Genomic DNA, 20862 nt, shown 5'->3' with positions numbered 1-20862 from the left:
CAGTATATAAAGTAACGGAGAACGCAATCTGGAGAGAAATGCAATACAAATTTGTTATGCGAATGTATATATCGCCACACCGAGCCTATAGAGCAACTTTGAAACAGACTGACGATTGCCCAAAATGCGGGAGAGTGGGAGCCACCTTGGGACACATGTTTTGGGCTTGCCCCCTGGTGAAACAGTTCTGGACAGAGCTGGGACTTAAAATCTCACGGATGTGGAAAGTCCGGTGGCGCCCCTCTCCGGGTCAACTGTTCGACAAGTTCATTGTGCAAGGACAATCGCCTGAAGGTTTGAGGGCTTTTTTGAGGCGCACTGTCTTGATGGGAAAGCGAACAATTTTACAACTATGGCTGCAAAAAGAGGGGCCTAGTGTTTCGCAGTGGAGAGGAGCCATGATGCAGTGTTGTATGCTGGAAAAAAGAGGAGTTGGAGACCTCGCTTCAAGAAGGGGAGACAGTTTTTGCAAGACCTGGGCTCCATATTGGGATACCTTGACACCAGTTGCAAGAAGCAGACTTTTAAACTGTTAAAACTGAGTCCACCAACCAAATAATAGAAAGTTCCTAAGAGTGGGAGGGGGGGAGGGGGAGGATTGGGGAGGGGGTGGGAGGGGGGGGGGAAAAGAGGGGAAAACATTAGCAACAGACGAGAATGCTTTGGTTGTACAGATCGTGTTAATTACACTATGTTATTATTGTGATGGAATGTTTATTATTGTTGCAATAAACAAGATTAAAAAAAAAAAAAATACGTAATGGACATAACACAACTCTCCCGATGTACGATTCCCAAATATGGCGTGCCACATGAACTCTATCTTACCATAATATCACTTTGTATTTGTTTACACCGGAGTCGGCAAACTCCACTCTGGCACTATGTAAGCCACATTGAGCCTACAAATAAGTGGGAAAATGTGGGGTACAAATGTAACAAACATTATTAAAATGGACTTGGGGAAACTCCACTGCTTATTTCTGGGATAAGCAGCATAAAATGTTTTGTACTTTTTTGGGGATCTTGCCAGGTATTTGTGACCTGGATTGGCCACTGTTGGAAATAGGATGCTGGGCTTGATGCACCTTTGGCCTATCTCATTACAGCAATACTTATGTACTTATTTACCTGTGCCCTTCTCTTAATATCTCCTTGATAATCTGCTGACTTTTCCTCCATCTACCTTTTAAAGAAAAACCAAAACAAAACATAAAAATCCTCTGTTTTTATTTACAGGGGTCCTGGCCTCTAAAAGTTTCTATATCTGTCTTCATCCTAACTGCTTATAAATCTTGCATTGTATTTTTATATTTTTATACTGTAACTAGCCGTTAAGCCCGTAACAACGGGCTAGTTTTTTTGTTTTCCTATGCCCCCCCCCCCCCCCCCCCCCGTCCACCAACCCTGCTCTCTCCCCTGCCCTCCCCCCAGCGTCTGTTTCCCTCAGTGCCGCCCCCTCCTTCCCTCCCTGCTCCTTCCTCCTCCGATTTCCACGCCCATGTCCAAGCCCTCCTCCCTATTGGGTTGTACAGCTGGTGGAGGCGGGGCTTGGACTTCTACACTCTCAGCGTTCCGACTCTACTGCGCATTTGCAGGTGAGTCGGGCACTTGCCGTTTATTTGTTTGATTTAAGTACATAAGTGGTGCCATACTGGGAGAGATCGAAGGTCCATCAAGCCCAGCATCTCGTTTCCAACAGTGGCCAATCCAGGTTACAAGTACTTAGCAAGATCCCAAAACAGTACAATACATTTTATGCAACTTATCCTGGAAATAAGCAGTGGAGTTTCCCCAAGTCAATCTTAATAATGGTTTATGGCCTTTTCTTTTAGGAAGCTAGCCAAACCTTTTTTAAACCCCGCTAATTCCAGAGTTTAATTAATTTAGGTGACTGTATTGTCAGAATTGAGGTTTGTGCTTTCATTCAACTGCAAGGTTACCTGTGATTAGTCAATTTGGTGCCATTGTATCTGATGACTAATTGACTGTGGAGGAGGGGCAGTCTGTAGAGCATTTTGGTAAAAGACAAAAAACAGAACACTTTCTTGTTTTTGGAATGTTGCCACTTTTATGGTGTCTACACTCTGCTGGAGTCAGTCAAAAGTTTGTCCCTTGCTTTTGCTGGGGAGTGGCAGTGGGCCTTAGGTGCATGCTGTTGATGAGAACGAGTGCGCTGGGGTGTAGTCTGAGTAGGCTGTCGAGCCGCCGGGGCATACCTACACCTAGAATAGGCGTAAGAAGTACCCCGGGACCTACCAAAATACCTCCTGGATGAGGAGGTGGTAGCAGAAGGCGCCCAGCAGGAGAAAGAAGACATAGCATCGGTATGCTTCTTGATCTGGTAAACCAGCTCTTCTACATTCTCTTCGAAAATATTATCCCCCCAGCATGGGGCATCCGCCATCCTCTGCTAAACCGAATGGTCCAGGTCAGAGATGCGCAGCCATAAGAGTCTGCGTATCGCTATACCCTGGACAGAGATTCTGGATCCCATGACAAAAAGTGTCATAAGTGCCCCTGGCCAAGAACTTGTGACATGCCTTCTGCTGCTTGACCAGCTGGCGAAAAGGCTCAGCATGCTCTGGAGGGAGTCATGATCCAAGCCAGACAGCTGCCTTACCGAGTTCCGCAAGTAGATGCTCATGAAGTGCCGGTATGATTGAATACGGGCAACGAGCATCACAGTCTGATACATTTTCCTCCCAAAAGAGCCCAAGGTTCTAGCTTCTCTGCCTGGGGGAACCGAGGCATAGTTCCTAGTACTCTTGGCTCTCTTGAGAGCGGCATCCACCACCATGGAATTGTGGAGTAACTGAGACCTCGCCAACCCAGGTTCCACGTGGATCCGATACTGGGTGTCAATTTTCTTGGGGACCACAGGGACAGACAGAGGGGATGCCCAGTTCCGCATGTGGACTACCTTTAGTACTTCATGCAGGGGGGCCGTCACTTCCTCCTTAGGTGGAGAGGTGTAGTCCAGGACCTCGAGCATCTTAGCCCTGGGCTCATGCTCCACTTCTACTGCGAAGGGTATGGCCTTAACCATTTCCCGCACCAACAAGGTGAAAGTGAGGCTCTCAGATGGAGGGGAAGGTTCTGAAGGAATCTCGAAGGACTCGGGGGAAAAATACCTGGGATCCTTCTCAGACTCCCACGAACTCTCCTCCTCGGTGTCGGATAGCACTTCCCTCAGGGAAGCCCGAGACCGGGCCCGCCTTTAATACCAGAGATGGGCAGCACGATTATCTGCTCATGCCTTGTAAATGTTCCCGAAGTATTCCAGAATTTCATTAACATCAGGATATGCTGTACCAGTGTGTACTCATTTACCTGGATGACAGCCTGATCTTTTCCTGATCCCTGGAACAGCACAGACGGCATGTCAAGTTGGTGCTTCACCGTCTAAGGCAAAATCAACTATACTCTAAATTGGAAAAATATGTTTTTGTTAAATCATTTCGGATCAAGGGCTGCAAATGGATCCAGCCAAATTATAATGGCCATGGCCGGTGAGTCACCGCGCCCTCCATAGGTTCTTGGGCTTCTTCCTTAGCCAAAAGGAAGCAAACTCCTGGGATTGGCCACCAGAAGCCATAGACACATTTGACCACCTTATGCAGCCCTTCACAACTGCCCTGATCCTTCAGGTGCTAAAAATAACCATGAGCTAAACACGCCCATACAATCCTATAGGTGTCTCTAGCGTTTAGAATGCACTACTCATTAGCAAATGCTAAAAACGCTACCGCGCCTTTGTAAAAGACCCCCCCTAAATGCATTAACTAACCTTAAGTGCAAATTTAACACATATTAATGCATTAACTCAGGCTAGCAATTGTAGCCCATATTTAAGGTGGTGGAGCCTGAAGTGACTTGCCCAAGATCAGAAGCAACATCAGTGGAATAAGCAGAATCTGAACCCTGACTTTCCTAGTTCTCCACTTGCAGTTCTAGTTAGGCTACTCCTTCATATACAGCACTGAGAAATGGTTCTAAACTATTTTACAAATAAGCAGCATTCTGCACCTCTGAATGTTTTCCTTTCAGTTTCCCTTTTTGCGTATTTTTCATCTGTTCATGGTATTGTTGTACAAGCAAGGCTGCTAATACATAGAGCTTTTTCACACGCAATGGTTTAGTTCTTTTTTTTGCCTCCTCATCTGCAATCTGAAAAAAATAAAAGATGTTAGAAGTTGATTTCTGCTATTATTTGCTTCTAACAAATACAAGAGAAAAATAAAGATCCCTAACATTTGCGATTATACTTTAATTTGACATATTTAAAGGTGAAAAAAAATATTATAGAACATTATTCTCCAGTAAGAAATGCAAATGATATCTGGCAGGGAATTAAAAAGACCTTAGAATTCCGATTTTACTTTTATCACTAATTATGTTGTAATGTGGGAGGAATAGACCTCAGAAAGCAAATTCTGAGGTCTTTTCCTCCCACATTACAACATATTTAGTGCTAAAAGTAAAATCGGAAATGCTTGCTATTATTGAATAGGGAATTAAAAAGACAATTCTGAATTGCTTTCTGAAATGCAGAAATTGCTTTCAATATTGCCTTCATAACATGCAAATTTGAAAGATTTTGTTCATTATTTACACTTTCAAACAGTAATGATTTTGGATGCAGACATGAGGCCAATATTCAGCGGGACTTTAATCTGAGTAGGTCTGGATCCTACTTGGATCAGCATGGCTCACCTGCACCACTGAAAATCTGGATAATGCCAGATTTTCAGTGGCATTATTCAGATAAGATGAATAAAAATCTGGAAAGACTATCTCAGCTTTATCCAGATAGTTACAGGACTATTCAGGAGCGGAGTTTCCACTTACCCATTTAGCAGCAATTTTCAATTGACTAAACAAGTAACTACCTGGATAAAGTCAGGACAGCAAAAAGGCATCTTAACTTTATCCAGACATTGGCGCTGAACATCTGGGTATAAAATAAACACAGTGTCCAGTCTTAAATCAAATGTTGACCTCTGCAACTGAATATTACCCCCTATATTTTATAAGTATAACAAAAACGCAGAGTTGCTAACTATCCTATCTCACGAAAAGACCCATTTTGTCTAAATTTAGCAACCTTCTGTATTATCCTTCACCTCAATAAATAAATGGATGATTAAAACAATTTCAATTTGTCCAGATTCTCCTAATAAAAAGAAGGGGAAGGGATTTTTGATTTAGTTCATGCCTTTTTCAGTTGTAGCTCAACTTAAGTTGTATTCAGGTACTGTAGATATCTCCCTGTCTCTGGAAGCTTACAACCGAGGAAATGAAGGGTTAAGTGACTTGCCTAGGATCACAAGATGCTGCACTGGGATTTGAACCAGACTTTCTTGGTTCTCATCTCGCTGCTCTATTAGTCTACGCCTCCATTCAGCAATATTTTTAAATAATTCACTATGCCGTTAAAATGATTAAGACCCTCATATTCATTATCATTTCTGACCATTTATGAGGTAATAATGGTATTTGATGTTTTTGAAAACTTTTCTCAGATGATCTCTTCTACCAGTCTGAATTTGACTAACACAGATGTGCTGCTAACCTTCACTGTAACCCTATGCTGGTACCAAAAACAGAAATAAAGGATGAACCAACAATGAATAGAGGTTACAAGCATAATAAAATCCACAACTTTTTTTTTTTAAATTCTAGAATGAAGTAAGAATACAACAAATACATTTGGGCAATTTTCACACTACCTGCAGCAATGATGCAAAATCAAGGGTAATTTTTACCTGCAGATTTTGTATTAGTTTTCAAAGTGAAAATACGTGTGTACACTCATTCTGAAAACTGCCTAATAATAAACTACCCTCACACCTACTTTTTCTCTGAGCACATTTTTCAATTAAAACATAAAGGAGGGAACTGTATAAATGTTGCTCAAAAATTGGCGCTGAGCATGATTCTATAAAAGTTGCACACAATTATAGAATTGTGCTTAACACAATTCTGCACTGAACTTTTAGTTGCCGGACTTACACCTGCTGAAACCAAGTGTGAATGTTTGCGCCTAAGTTAGGTGCGCTTAGCGCAAATTCTATAAATTTGACTGCAAATCTGTAGAATGCCCCCCAGCCATGCCCCCTTTTCAAATTCACACAAATCGAGTTAGGAGCCATGCTTTATAGAACAGTGCACAGTGAGATGCATATGCAAATTTTTTTGAATGCCAATTATTAATTGTTAGCACCCAATTATTGATGCTCCACCGCTCATTATACAATTTATTTATAGAAGTGGGCACCAATTTTTGAGCGCCATATATAGAATCCAGGGGACATTGGTTTTGAAAACACAAAACTACCAATATTGTTGCAGTCTTTTCCCTAACCATACACCTCCACTGAATGTGGGTAAAAGTATAAGTGTGGGTAAAATATACCTAAACACACCCCTTCATTCTATTAACAGGGTGCTTAAATATAAGCACCATTTGTATGTTTAAATTTATAGAATATTGCCATCCACTCGCTGAAGTGTACACTTACACATATAAATGGCAATAGAACACCTAAATGTATTCCTGTAATTGCACAATAAAATGGCTTAGCGCATAATTGCCAGAGGGGTGTTCACAGGAGAGGGCCGGACAGGGCTGACATTTTACAACGCTTTAGGTGAACCTCTTCAAAAATGTGGAAAATAAATCCAAATAAATAAATAAACTTACACAATACTGTAATTTGAGCATGTAAATGTCACATTTAGATACCCCAGCCTTACACATGTGAGTGTCCTTATACAATAGGCTCATTGACTGCATTATTTGGGCACTTAAATACAGAATTACCTTGTGTGGGGCAATTTACAAACAGCCTATTGTTCTACCCATAGAATGGATTTGAAACTTGATCTCATTAGGCATCTAGCTGGCCATCAAAACTTTATCATATGATATTGCAAACAGAAAAACTTTGAGGCCACATGTATTAATTTTCGTCTAACCTTTAACGTGAACTACTAAGGCTCCTAACTTATTGACTATTTTAAGAACCTCAAAACATGGTACTATACTACAAAACTGGAAGCCCTATTTATTATTTGACATTAAATAAAAACATTAAATGTCTTCTGCTAGTACAAGTAACTTTCTATTTTTATAAGCCAGATATAAAATTTCATAGAATACCTTAAACATGAGCTTTGCAGCTTCCAGGAAATAGTTAGCCTTACGATATAATTCAATGGCATCAAATACTTTATTTTTTTTCAACAAATGAGATGCATATTTAGACAGCAGGGATCCAATTTCTTTCATATTATGATTTTTAGCCAATTCAACGGCTTTATTCCACTGAAACAACAACAAAAAAACCTGTGACAATCAATGTCAAATATGCTTGCAGCCCACAAAAAAAGACTAGCAAATCAAAAACAGTTTTAGTGTTTTAATATTTAAGAAGGAAAAAGGCAATTTTAAGATCCGATGGATGTCTTCGAGTAGAGTGAGGTGTTGCTGCCCTCCAACAGTCTTGGAGATGACACATTTGTAAAGCGAATGCAACACTTAAACCATGCAACAAAAGCAGACCAGACCGAATAAAGCTAAAAATATCAAACTTTATTTCTACAACATCTTACTATATAAATGAAGAGTGACCGATGTGCCGCACATGCGCAGAACAGCGCAGCATGTCACAGATCACTCCCGAGTCCCGCGCCTCTATCATTTACAGAAGCTACCCCGACGAGCTGGCTCCTGTTTCCCCTCCCCTCATCCGGAGGCGGGGGGCTGCCGAGAGGAAACCCATGTCAAAGCGGAAGCGGAGTAACGAGGTGTGCGCAGACTGCAGCGTGCCCGGAGAGGCTGTAGGCAGCAGCAGTGGTTCTCTCTCCTTATACTTGCTCCTGTCAGCGTTCCGATTTCTGCCTGCAGCACTAAAGATGAAGTCGGAGGGCTGAGAGGAGCAGGTATAAGAAGAGAGAGAGAACGTGGACTTGGGGGGAGGGGGAGTGAGGGTTCAGGAGTTAACAGAGAGAGAGAAAGGGGACCATGGGGAGGGGTAGGGATTCAGGAGAGCAGGATAAATTACTGGTAGGAGGGCAGAGAGAGAGATGTTTGAAAGTGACAGATGCTGGGAATAGGGGATGAAAAAAACAAGGGAGACTGTGGTCATGGAGTGGAAGGAAGAAATGGTGATCATGGAGGGCAGGGGATAGCTGGTGCCAATGGAGGGGAAGTAAAGGGAAAAGAGGAGAAAACAAGAGGAGACTGTGATCGGGAAGGGGAGAAATGGTGCCCATGGAGGGGAAGGGACCTGGAGAGAAGAGAGCCAGGAGGAGATGGTCATACACACACACACACACTCTCTCTCAACTTACTCTCACACTCTCAGACAGGCACACACACACACACACACACACTTTCTCTCCCTCTCACACACTCACAAGCAGGGAAAAATTTATCTCCTCCTTCCTTGACTCTCTGTCTTTCAAACAGATGCACACACACACACACTTTCTCTGTCTCTCTCACACACACACACGCACACACACACACACACACACACACACACACACTCTCTCTCTCTCTGAACTCACTCTCACACTCTCATTCAGAGAGGCACACACACAAAATATTACCTTCTGTACTTTTACAAGACAAACAGAAGCAGGGAGAAATTTATCTTCTCCTTCCTTGACACTCTCTCTCTCTTTCAGACAGGCACACACACACAGACTTTCTCTCCCTCTCTCTCTCACACACACACAGATAAAATATTACAACAATAAGGGAATTACATTTCATAAATAAAAAATGCTGCCCATTTTAATGGGCTAAACCACTTGTTCTGAATATTCTGTAAATAAATGTTTATCTTTACCCGGTTTGGTCTGCTTTTGTTGTACAGTTGAGTTCTGCAGATCACTGCCTCTCCTGTCCATTTGTCACACTTAACCGTGCTCATCAAGCTTATTGCAAAGCCTTTATATAACATTATCATCTATACATCTAACTTTGATAGTTCTCATTCATTTTAGTTCCTGTGCTGTTTACATTATAGTGTACATTCATTGTAAGACACTCAGAGAACCATTAAAAAAAAATCACAATTACTATATTATCATTAGAAGACAAAACACAACAAATATTGTTTAGATTACCAACAATTCAAATCTACATGTAATTATCTAAAAAAAAAAGAAATCATACCTTTTATTTCATGTAGTAGAAGACAATAGCAACTCAGCTATATAACTGAATTATTTTATTTAAGAATAAATGTTACTGGGGACAAAAAAATCCTCTAACTCTGAGTCACAATATACTAATGTCAAATGATGTTGAATAATCCAGTAGAAAAACACAGACATCAGTCATGTCAAATTGTGGAGAACAAATAGCATCACTTAATGTTCAAGAAAGTGATGTATTATACTCACATCAGTACAAGTAAAAAAAACATTTTAGTTTTTTTTTTCTACTATGCAGCAAGCTTACTGTGCATTTAGGGGTAATTCTATAAGGAGGACACAAAAGAGTGCACATAAATGACCAGAATGCTAACATCCTATATAATAAAAAGCACCTCCAATATTCTGAAGCTGACTCTGTGGCACTGTAGAGTTCATAAGTCTGTAGTTCAGCGTTTCATTGGCTCTCACTGTCCCCGCCCTCACGTCGAGGAAACGGAATGCTGCATAGTTGCCAAGCAAACAAACAAGATATCACAGGAACGAAGAACCAATCAGACAGAACGGAACTTGGAGGAGGGAAGTGGAGTGGATCGAATCTCTAACAAACAATCATATACAGGGAAGTACGAACATCAGTGGAGGCAAGTGCACAGAACGGAAGGGAAGACAAACATTTAATCACTTTGTCACTCACACACATACACACACACAATCACTCTGTGTATCTCTCTCTTACACTGTCTGTAAAACACACTGTCACTCTCAGTCTCTCACATGGGCAACTGTAAGTTGCATTCTCACGAGTAAGGAACTCTTCTGATGTGATTATTAAACTGAATGAAGGACCTGAACAAGGAAAACTTTTACCACATTGTAACACAGTTTACACAAAAACTATTGTATATAAAGAAATCTTACACATGTAAACAACAATTTTCAGAATTCAACCGTGGAATCATTAATGGCAGGAACTCATTACATTGCTAGCGCCCGTTTCATTGCGTTAAGAAACAGGCCTTTTTTACTAGTATATAATATGGATCAAATTCTATATATTGCGCCAAAACATTTTTTCCCCTAAACACTATTCTATAAATGGTGCTCCAAGTTGAGAGCCTTTTATAGAATGGTGCTTAGCATTGATTCCATGCCAAGAAGAACCACGTGCACTGATCCTGCCTGGGCTGGTGTGAACCCCTATCATGTCCCTGGAAACAACTTGAATGACACTGAGGGGCATAATCGAATGGGGCGTCCAAGTTTTCCTGAGGGTGTCTTCGCAGGACGTCCCCGCGAAGGGGCGGGGAAACCCGTGTTATTGAAACAAGATGGGCGGCCATCTTTCATTTTGATAATACGATCGGGGACACCCAAATCTCAACATTTAGGTCGACCTTAGAGATGGCTAACCTAAATGTTGAGATGATCAACCTTTGAGATGGTCGTCCCCGGTTTTCGGCGATAATGGAAACCGAGGACGCCCATCTCAAAAGCGACCAAATCCAACTCACTTATTCATGGAAGGAGCCAGCATTCATAGTGCACTGGTCCCCCTGCCTTGCCAGGACACCAACCGGGAAACCTAGGGGGCACTGCAGTGGACTAACTGATTGGAAAAAGAACTTCCCTTACCGATCCCTTAGCAATTCGGAAAGGAACGGGCATGCATGAAGGAAATCGCATGCAAATGAGCTGCTCGCTGTTAGCTCATTTGCATACGATTTCCTTCCTAAGGAGGGGAAGCCAGTGCAGAGCAGTTATGCGTGGCTGTTCTGCGCATGCCAAAGACAGCTTCATACACACAGACAAGCTGCGTGTATAATAGCCGTCTACAACCTTAAAAAAACACAAGTCCACGTGAAAATGTCCCAAGTGCTCATCAGGGACATCTTTTTTAGTATGGGTGAAGGACGTCCAAGTGTTAGGCGCTTTCGCTATGCCTCCGTCCCTGCGACGGGCAGTTGAGGACCTCCAAAATGTGGATGTTTCTGTGAGAAGGACGTCCATGCCTTTGCTATGCCTCAGACACCCTATTTATTTATTTGGATTTTGGATCACAAGTAGCAGCAGTGGGATTTCAACCGGCCACCTCTGGATTGCAAGACCAGTGCTCTAACAACTAGGCCACTCCTCCACTCCCTTGAAATTTGGCCATCCCTGTGGGGGGGGGGGGGGCAGTTCAGGACATCCAAAATGTTTGAAAGTAGGACGTCCACGCCTTCGCTATGCCTCCGCTGACACACACACCTCCCCCCCCCCCTCCCCCCCCAGGGACCTGCATACTGCTGCAGTGGACTGGAGTATGATATTTGAGGCTGGCAAAAAAAGTTTTTAAAGTTGTTTTTTTCAGGGTGGGAGGGGGTTAGTCACCACTGGGGGAGTAAGGGGAGGTCATCCCTGATTCCCTCCGGTGGTCATCTGGTCAGTTCGGGCACCTTTTTGAGGCTTGGTCGTAAGAAAAAATGGACCAAGTAAAGTCGGCCAAGTGCTTGTCAGGGACGCCCTTCTTTTTTCCATTATCGCTCGAGGACGTCCATCTGTTAGGCAAGCCCCAATCCCGCCTTCGCTACGCCTCTGACACGCCCCCGGGAACTTTGGTCGTCCCCGCATCGGGAAGCAGTTGGGGATGCCCAAAATCAGCTTTCGATTATGCCGATTTGGGCAACCCTGAGAGAAGGACGCCCATCTCCCGATTTCTGTTGAAAGATGGGCGCCCTTCTCTTTTGAAAATAAGCTTGTACCTGGACTGGACTTAGCAGGTAGGCCAAAGGGCAACAATATCCACATCTTACTAGGCCCACATGCAAAGGTTCTCTATGCGCACAGACCACAAGATCAAATGACTGAATCCACAGAAAAAAACCTGAGAATAATCTGCTCAGGACCTCCCACATAATATTCCCTACAAATGATAGAGTGGATACTGTTGAACAGAGAACAACCCCTTTATTGGGATAGCACAAGTACAATGGACTGCACACATTCAAGTGTACATTAATAAGTATGCCAAACTTACTGAATAAAAGGCATCTCACAGAACAGCTCCTACAGAGGGACCATCAATGCATGCTCTATGGAATGAGTCTGTGGTACAAAGAAAAATATTTACTGATAGAAGTTGATACAACTGCTGTAAAGCCTTCACTCGACCCTACTTGTCCCTCTAATTACCGACCCATCTCCCTCCTTCCTTTTCTCTCCAAATTACTTGAGTGTGCTGTTCACCGCCGCTGCCTTGATTTTCTCTCCTCACATGCTATTCTTGACCCACTACAATCTGGTTTTCGCCCTCTCCACTCAACCAAAACTACGCTTACCAAAGTCTCCAATGACCTATTACTGGCTAAATCCAGAGGTCAATATTCCATCCTCATTCTTCTTGATCTTTCCGCTGCTTTTGACACTGTCGATCACAGCATACTTCTCGATACCCTGTCCTCACTTGGATTCCAGGGCTCTGTCCTTTCCTGGTTCTCTTCCTACTCTCCCTCCGCACCTTTAGTGTTCACTCTGGTGGATCCTCTTCTACTTCTATCCCTCTGCCTGTCGGCGTACCTCAGGGTCCTGTTCTTGGTCCCCTCCTCTTTTCTATCTACACTTCTTCCCTTGGTTCATTAATCTCATCTCATGGCTTTTCCTACCATCTCTATGCTGATGACTCCCAAATCTACCTTTCTACCCCTGATATCTCACCTTGCATCCAAACCAAAGTTTCAGCGTGCTTGTCTGACATTGCTGTCTGGATGTCTCAACGCCACCTGAAATTAAATATGACCAAAACTGAGCTTCTCATTTCCCCCCCCAAACCCACCTCCCCGCTCCCCCCGTTTTCTATTTCTGTTGATGGCTCTCTCATTCTCTCTGTCTCCTCAGCTCGAAACCTTGGGGTCATCTTTGACTCTTCTCTCTCCTTCTCTGCTTACATCCAGCAGATTGCCAAGACCTGTCGTTTCTTTCTTTACAACATCTGTAAAATCCGCCCCTTTCTTTCCGAGCACTCTACCAAAACCCTCATCCACATCCTTGTCACCTCTCGTTTAGACTACTGCAATCTGCTTCTTGCTTGCCTCCCACTTAGTCACCTCTCCCCTCTCTAGTAGGTTCAAAACTCTGCTGCCCGTCTCGTCTTCCGCCAGGGTCGCTTTACTCATACTACCCCTCTCCTCAAGTTGTTTCACTGGCTCCCTATCCGTTTTCGCATCCTGTTCAAACTTCTTCTACTAACCTATAAATCTACTCACTCTGCTGCTCCCCAGTATCTCTCCACACTCGTCCTTTATTTATTTTTTTATTTATTTATGTTAATTTATATACCGTATCTTATTGCATCTGCAAAACAGAACGGTTTACATATATATAAAAAAATTGGTATATACAAATAAACAGACATAGGAATTCCATTCATGACAGGAAAGCACAGCAATCAAGATAAACTACATAATAAATCAATACAAGTTAAAAATCTAATATCCAGTTAAGCTATCCCATTTTTCTTTGTCTTTTTGACCTTATCTCATTATGCTAAGTTCTGTTCTACGTAGCTTATAAAGAGAAAGGTTTTCAGAAGTTTTCGGTAATGGAGATAAGATTTCTCTAATCTGATCTCCTTTGGAAGGCTATTCCAAAGGGAGGGTGACAGGTAGAAAAAAGCCGATCTCCGTGTAGATTCCCACTTAGCCTTAGTAAGAGGGGGAATGACTAACCTGTTATCTGTTAGGGATCTGAGAGTTCGCATAGCGGTGTAGGGGATTGTTAAATTCGACAAGTAGCTAGGGTTTAATGTGTGAAAGGCTTTGTGTGTCAGGACAAGAGCCTTAAACTTTATTCTTGCTTCGACCGGGAGCCAGTGCAGATGATGCAATAAAGGTGTTGCTCGATCATCCCTCCGGGCCCTGCAGATCATACGTGCTGCTGTATTTTGAATTCTTTGTAATCGCTTTAAGTTTGCTTGAGTAATCCCAGCATATACAATGTTACAGTAGTCTAAACGTGAAGTAATATATGCCGATGTCAGCGTTTTGAGAGAGTCCTTACTTATTGAATTTCTGACTGACCAAAGCCGTCTCAGATGAAAGAAAGATTTTTTCACTACATCGGATACTTGTTCCTCAAAGGTCAATGCGGAATCAATAATGACCCCGAGATATCTAAAAGACTTAACTGTTGGAATATTCTGACCAAATAGCACAGGTACCACAGAGGGATATGTGCCTTGCCCTACTATCCAAGATGTAGTAGTCTTATCCGGGTTCAGTACCAGCTGATGTGTTGTCAACCAGTCTGCTACTTTATCCAAGCATATTTGAATGGGTGTAAGATCTATGTTCGATGGTCTAACATAATGGATAAGCAAAAAATCATCTGCATATGAGTAAAAACTTATACCCATTGTTTGAATGAGGAGCGCCAGGGGACTGATGAATAGGTTGAACAGTAGTGGAGATAAGACCGAGCCCTGAGGAACTCCACATGATAAGTTGTAGGATGTAGAACAGGATTGCTGCTGAACTACTTTAAATGAACGATTCGTTAGGAAGGATATAAACCATTTCATAGTTGTCCCTGAAATACCAATCTCACTCAATCTATCAATGAGTAAGTTGTGATTGATTAGGTCGAAGGCCGCAGACAAATCTAATGAAACTACCAGGGCAATATAACCGAGTTCTAATTTTGCATGGATTTCACTTAACAGTGAAGTCAGAATAGTCTCTGTACTGTGACCTTTCCTGAAACCCGATTGTCTGGGATGTAACAAATTTTTGAATCTACATAAGTTTGCAACTGTCTAAATACTACTGTCTCTATAACTTTGGATAGAAAAGGAAGATTAGAGACTGGTCTATAGTTAGAAGTAATAAGGGATCCAATGAGGCTTTCTTTAGACTAGGTTTTACTAGCGCTTCTTCAAAATAGTGGGAACTATCCCATCAGAAAGGCTCAACATGACAATTGAGTACATAACTGCTGGACTTCTAGCGAGTGTTTTTTCAACCATGCAGAAGGTATAGGATCCAACGAACTATAAGTAGGAGATAAACCTGCAACCAAGGTATATAATGATTCGGCAGACGGAATTTCAAAATCCTTCCAAGGTACCAATAGTTGTGAACTTGGGGAGTTGTCAGAATGACCGAGCCTTGGTACCCTTGGGAAGAGGGCTCTTAGTTTCTCGATTTAGAGCTAAAGAACTTTGCTAGAGTTTCAGAGTCAATAGTAGGCGATTCTCTCTTTTCGTTAGTTATTGTTGTCAAACGTTTCATAATTTGAAACAGTTTTTTCTGCGAACTGGCTGCTTCTTTTATCTCTTTTGAGAAGTACGTAGTTTTAGCATCCTTTAATTGTGATAAATAGTATTTTTTACACTGTTTGCACTTTTCTTGTAGTTCTGCGGTCTTATGCTTACGCCACTGGCGTTCAGCTCTACGTACCTGTTGTTTACACCCTTCCCGTGCACTCCGCTCCATGGATAAATCCTTATCTGTTCCCTTCTCCACTACTGCCAACTCCAGACTTCGTGCCTTCTGTCTCGCTGCACCCTACGCCTGGAATAAACTTCCTGAGCCCCTACGTCTTGCCCCATCCTTGGCCATCTTTAAATCTAGACTGAAAGCCCACCTCTTTAAAATTGCTTTTGACTCGTAACCACTCGCCTCCACCTACCCTCCTCTCTTCCTTCCCGTACACATTAATTGATTTGATTTGCTTACTTTATTTTTTGTCTATTAGATTGTAAGCTCTTTGAGCAGAGACTTTCTTCTATGTTTGTGCAGCGCTGCGTACGCCTTGTAGCACTATAGAAATGCTAAATAGTAGTAGTAGTAGTAGTAGTAGTAGTAGTAGTAGTAGTAGTAGTAATGGGACTTGAATCTGGTTTTGTAGCTTCCGAAGCTACTGTGCCAACCATTAGGATACAGAAGAATACAAGAGAATTTGCATACTTAGGTAGGGCACATCTCTGTGAAGCACCAAAGAAGTGCTGTGTCCAGGAAACCTATGGAACTTTGGAAGGCTAAGTGCTTTGAAAATGAGCCCCTATGTGTGCATCTTTATAGAACAGCACATAAAAGATGCGCGCATAAATCCAAACTGTTGCCAATTAGCACCAATCATTGTTAGTGCCCAAGTAATGGCACTAATTGACTCATGACTCAATTAAATTGCATGTGAAAATTGGGGGCACACCCAAATTTCCATGCACAATTTTGAGCACCATATACAGAATCCGGGGGTATGCACATAAATGCATTTCTGGCTACATGCTATTTTATAAAACTGTGCAAAAAGTGCAATAGCAAATAGTTTGCAAGTGGGCATACACATGGGTGGAATCTGCACAGAGCATGGGCAGGACGTACAGTTACATGCGTAAATTATAGAATACTAAAATTTATGTATTTTCTTCAGCAATCTAGGGGCTCTTTTACAAATATGCAGTAGGGCTACGCATGGGTAGCGTGCGCCAAATCAACCCTACCGCCGGGGTAGTGTGGGAATCCAGTGGTAGTTCTGACGTTGGTGTACCTAGTTTCCTGTGACAGAAAATAATTTTCTATTTCTACCATGGGGGACGTTCTTGGCAGTAATCAGCAGCATGGCCATATTGCCGTGCGCTGCCCGATTACCACAGGGTTAGCACATGAGCCCTTATTGCCTAATAAATAGGTGGTGGTAAGGCCTGCAAATAGTCACACACTAATTTTAATATTAGCGCATGGCCATTTACTGCCCCATTTTTAAAAAGGTCTTTTTCCCGCTATAGTAAAAGTGGCCCAACGTGTGCCAATTTCACAGGCCAAAACTAGCACAGGCCACTTTTTACTGCAGCTTAGTAAAGGGGGCCCCTACTTGTGAGCGTTTATATTAGCTCTCTGGCTGGTGTAAGTGGTTGTAACTAAAATAAGTGGGAGTATAGGCCCTGACACACTAGTCTACTATAATAAAACGCACCTCCGTAGCTTCAGTGAAGGGTTCGTAACATCGTAAGTCTGTCACATCTCTCTCTGCCCCGCCCTCGCGTCAAAACGTGATGACGTCGAGGGCGGCGGAACTATCAGAGGGAACCGCGTCAAAACATCATGACGCGAGGGCGGTGCAGACAGATGTGACAGATTTACGAATGATACGAACCCTTCAATGAAGCCATGGTGTCAGCTTCACAACGTTGCAGGTGTGTTTTATTACACTACATAGCTCATGAGTCACAATGTCTAAACAGCCTGGCTATGTTTCTCTATAATTTTACAGTTAAACATTGCAGGGTGGCTGGAAGGGGGGGGGGGGGGGGCAGAGGACAATCGCTGGGTGGCTGGAGGGGGGGCAGGGGACAGAGGAGAATCACTGGGTGGCTGGAGGGGGGGGCAGGCTGGGTGGCTGGAGGTGGGGGCAGGGGAGACACGAGAATAACTGCATGGCTCGAGGGGGGCAGGGGACAGAGGACAATCGCTAGGTGGCTGGAGGGGGGGCAGGGGAGACAGCAGAATAGCTGGGTGGCTGGAGGGGGGCCAGGGGAGAGAGGAGAATCGCTGGGTGGCTGGAGGGGGGGCAGGGGAGAGAGGACAATCACACACACTCTCTCACAGACACACTCGCACCCAGTCTCACTCTCTCTCTCTGACACACACACACTCGCACGGTGCTGCCAAACACGCAGAGGGGGGGAGAGGCAGGGGTCCTGACACCAGAGGGGAGGGAAACACAGAGGGGGAGGGGCTGCCTGAGACCTGAGAGAAAGGGAGGGGGAGGGGGTCCCGAGACCTGAGAGGGGGGAGGGTCCCGAGACCTGAGAGGGGGGGAGGGTCCCGAGACCTGAGAGGGGAGGGGGTCCTCATACCAGAGAGGGAAGAGGGGGTCCTGAGACCACAGAGGGAGGGCGGGAGGTATCTCTGTCACACAGACACTCTCTCTCTCACAGTCAGTGTCTTTCTCTCACTCTCACACAGTCTCTCACACTATGTCTCACACGCTATCACATTCACTCTCTGTGTCACACACTCACTCTCACACACTCTCGGTCTCACACACACGGTCTCATACACTCTCGGTCTCACAGAGAGTCTGTGTATCGCACACATAGTCTCTCACACTCGATCTCATACACTTTCGGTCTCAGAGAGAGTCTGTGTATCGCACACATACTCTCTCACACACACTCTCTCTCTCTTATACACACACTCTCTCATACAGTGTATCTGTGTGAAACACACTCTCTCTCTCACACTCGCTCTGTCTCACATACGCACTCACACACACTCTCATTCTCACACACAAACACACTCTCTCACAGACACACTTGCACCCAGTCTCACTCTCTCTGTCACACATACACACTCGCACATTCACTCTCACACACACTCTCTCAAACATACACACTCCAAGGAAAACCTTGCTAGCACCCGTTTCATTTGTGTCAGAAACGGGCCTTTTTTCCTAGTATTCTATAAGTAGGTGCCAAAAAAGCACAAGGCATGGTGCACTTGGATTTCAGAAGTTCTCAATAGGCGACTTACAAGTAAATGACTGACTAAGTTAGAAACTGGTTGAGTGGAAAGCAACAAAGGGCAGTGATAAATGGAGTTCACTCTTAGGAAAAACGTGTTACCAGTGGTGTGCTGCAGAGATGGTCTGGTTGTTTTTAAAAATTTTGTAAGCAATACTGTGGTAAAGCTGTCTGGCAAAGTTTACCTCCTTGCAGATGATACCAACATCTGCAATAGGGAATGGATAACATGAGGAAGGATCTAGCAAGCTTGAAGAATCGTCAGAATTTGTCAGCTAAGATTTAAACGGTAAAAAATGAAGCCTCATACATTTGGGTTGCAAAAGCTCAAGGGAGCAGTACAGTATAAGAAGTGAAAAACTTCTCTGCATGAAAGAAGAGCAGAACTTGAGAGTGATTGTATCTGATTACCTTAAGGTGGAAATGGCAATAGCAAAGTCAGATGGATGTTTGGGTGCATAGCAGGAAAAAGGAGGTGACAGTGCCTCTATATTTATTTGTTACATTTGTATCCCACAATAAGTCTCTGTTTAGAGCACTGTATACAGTTCTAAACGCCACATTCTCAAATAGATATTAACTGGATGGAGTCAGTCCAGAGAATGGCTACTAAAATTGTCATAAGGCCTATGGGGACAGTCTTAAAGATCTCAGTATGTATACTTTGGAAGAAAAGAAGTACAGAGAAGATAGGACAGAGACATTTAAATATTTACTTGGCATAAATGCATAGGTGGGTCTGTCTTAATGAAAAGGAAACTCTGAAAAAAAGGTGCATATGATGAAGGTGAAAGGGGACAGACTCAGATGTAATCTAAGGAAATACTTCCTTATGGAAAGGGTTGTGGATGTATGGAAATGCCTTTCAGTTGAGGTAGTGGATATCAGGACTATCTGAAATCAAGAAAGCATGGGATGCCTAAGAGGCGAGAATGGGAACACAGTCAACCCATTTAGAACCAGAAGAAGAACTCACTGGGCTCTCCTGTGTGAAGGGGGAGGGTTCTACCTAATCCTCTGCACAAACATGGACTAACTGGAACTGTTGCACCAGATCAACCTATTGTGAGGAAACAGTGGGTTTATTTTATGAAGTGTATTTCTCCTAATACGTCAGCAGACGGCACTTGTTTTGAGTTTTAAACTGTTGCAGAAAAGACTTTCTCTTCTCCAGTTTCAGCTTATGAAAAGGCAATCTGCAGTACCACTTGGCAGCTACTTTCAAAACTCATGCCCTGGGCTCTGATTGCCTTGGATTTCAAATCTAGCCTGAAGTTACTGGATTTTCCCCCATCTCACTCAGGGAGCGGAGAAAAAAAAGATCTCTTTACTGAGACCCTTTGAGCAGTTATATGATATAAACAGTGAGCAGCTATGTTTTCTGACCTCCCCAGGTACTACAACAAATGTTATAGTTTTATAATTGATCCATATTCAGTTACCCGTTATTGTTTGCTGATTTCACCTTTTTATTTCTGTACACTGTTCAAGTTCTGTGACAATAAACCATATTTAGTTTATTGACTCTGCTGTCCTGGACTAACTAAAAAACTTGGTTCGTGTTTTGGGGTCTGTGGGTGCTTTCTAGAAACTGTGGGACCCCTGGAGTGTGTAGCGCTTTAGAAATGTTAAGTAGTAGTAGTAGTAGTGTGGCCCCAGTGTCCTAGAAATCACCGGGAAAAACCTGAAAGTGGGAGACTACCCAGAGGCAAGTGGAACCCAGTCGGTGGGTGGAGGGTGCTAGCCAAGGTCAAGCGAGGCTGAGCAGTGCTGGGCAGACCCTTCAGGTGGCTGCAGGGTAACCCCAGGCGGATGCTAGGCGTTTCGTAACACCAAACCATCTTCTGGAAGCAGAAATTTACTGACAGGTTCCAGTGCTGCACCACTCCTTTATCAGTGATGATGCTTCTGAAAAGTCAGTGTTCTCTACCTCCACCTGTTGGTTGAGAAGCATAACCCATTTGTCTGGACTGGTCTAGCAGGGTGATAAGAAAACACAATATATTTTCTCATCTATCTCCTCTTCCTCTCCTTTTTTAACCGCTCCCATATATATCTTCTAGATAGCATGCCTAGTTGGCTTGCTCTCTCACCAACTGAGGGATGGAGGGAAGTCACTGAGACTTAAACCACTCTTTGTCCAGCAATATCAGCACTCACCATTTGACACTTTCTTCCCCAGAAGTTCA

At 43.4% G+C, this 20862-nt stretch overlaps 1 protein-coding gene across 1 annotated transcript in view; it reads right to left on the bottom strand.

Annotated features, from left to right (window-relative positions):
* WDR35 (WD repeat domain 35) overlaps positions 1 to 20862 on the bottom strand; it is a 228007-nt gene that overhangs the window by 32045 nt on the left and 175100 nt on the right. Inside the window, 2 exon segments of the mRNA XM_030198830.1 lie at positions 4030 to 4170; positions 7166 to 7330. Coding sequence (XP_030054690.1) covers positions 4030 to 4170; positions 7166 to 7330 — 306 coding nt within the window.

This window comes from Microcaecilia unicolor, chromosome 3 (genome assembly GCF_901765095.1).
Source record: "Microcaecilia unicolor chromosome 3, aMicUni1.1, whole genome shotgun sequence".
Classification (NCBI taxonomy): domain Eukaryota; kingdom Metazoa; phylum Chordata; class Amphibia; order Gymnophiona; family Siphonopidae; genus Microcaecilia; species Microcaecilia unicolor.
This window is presented reverse-complemented; position numbering and strand designations above follow the sequence as displayed.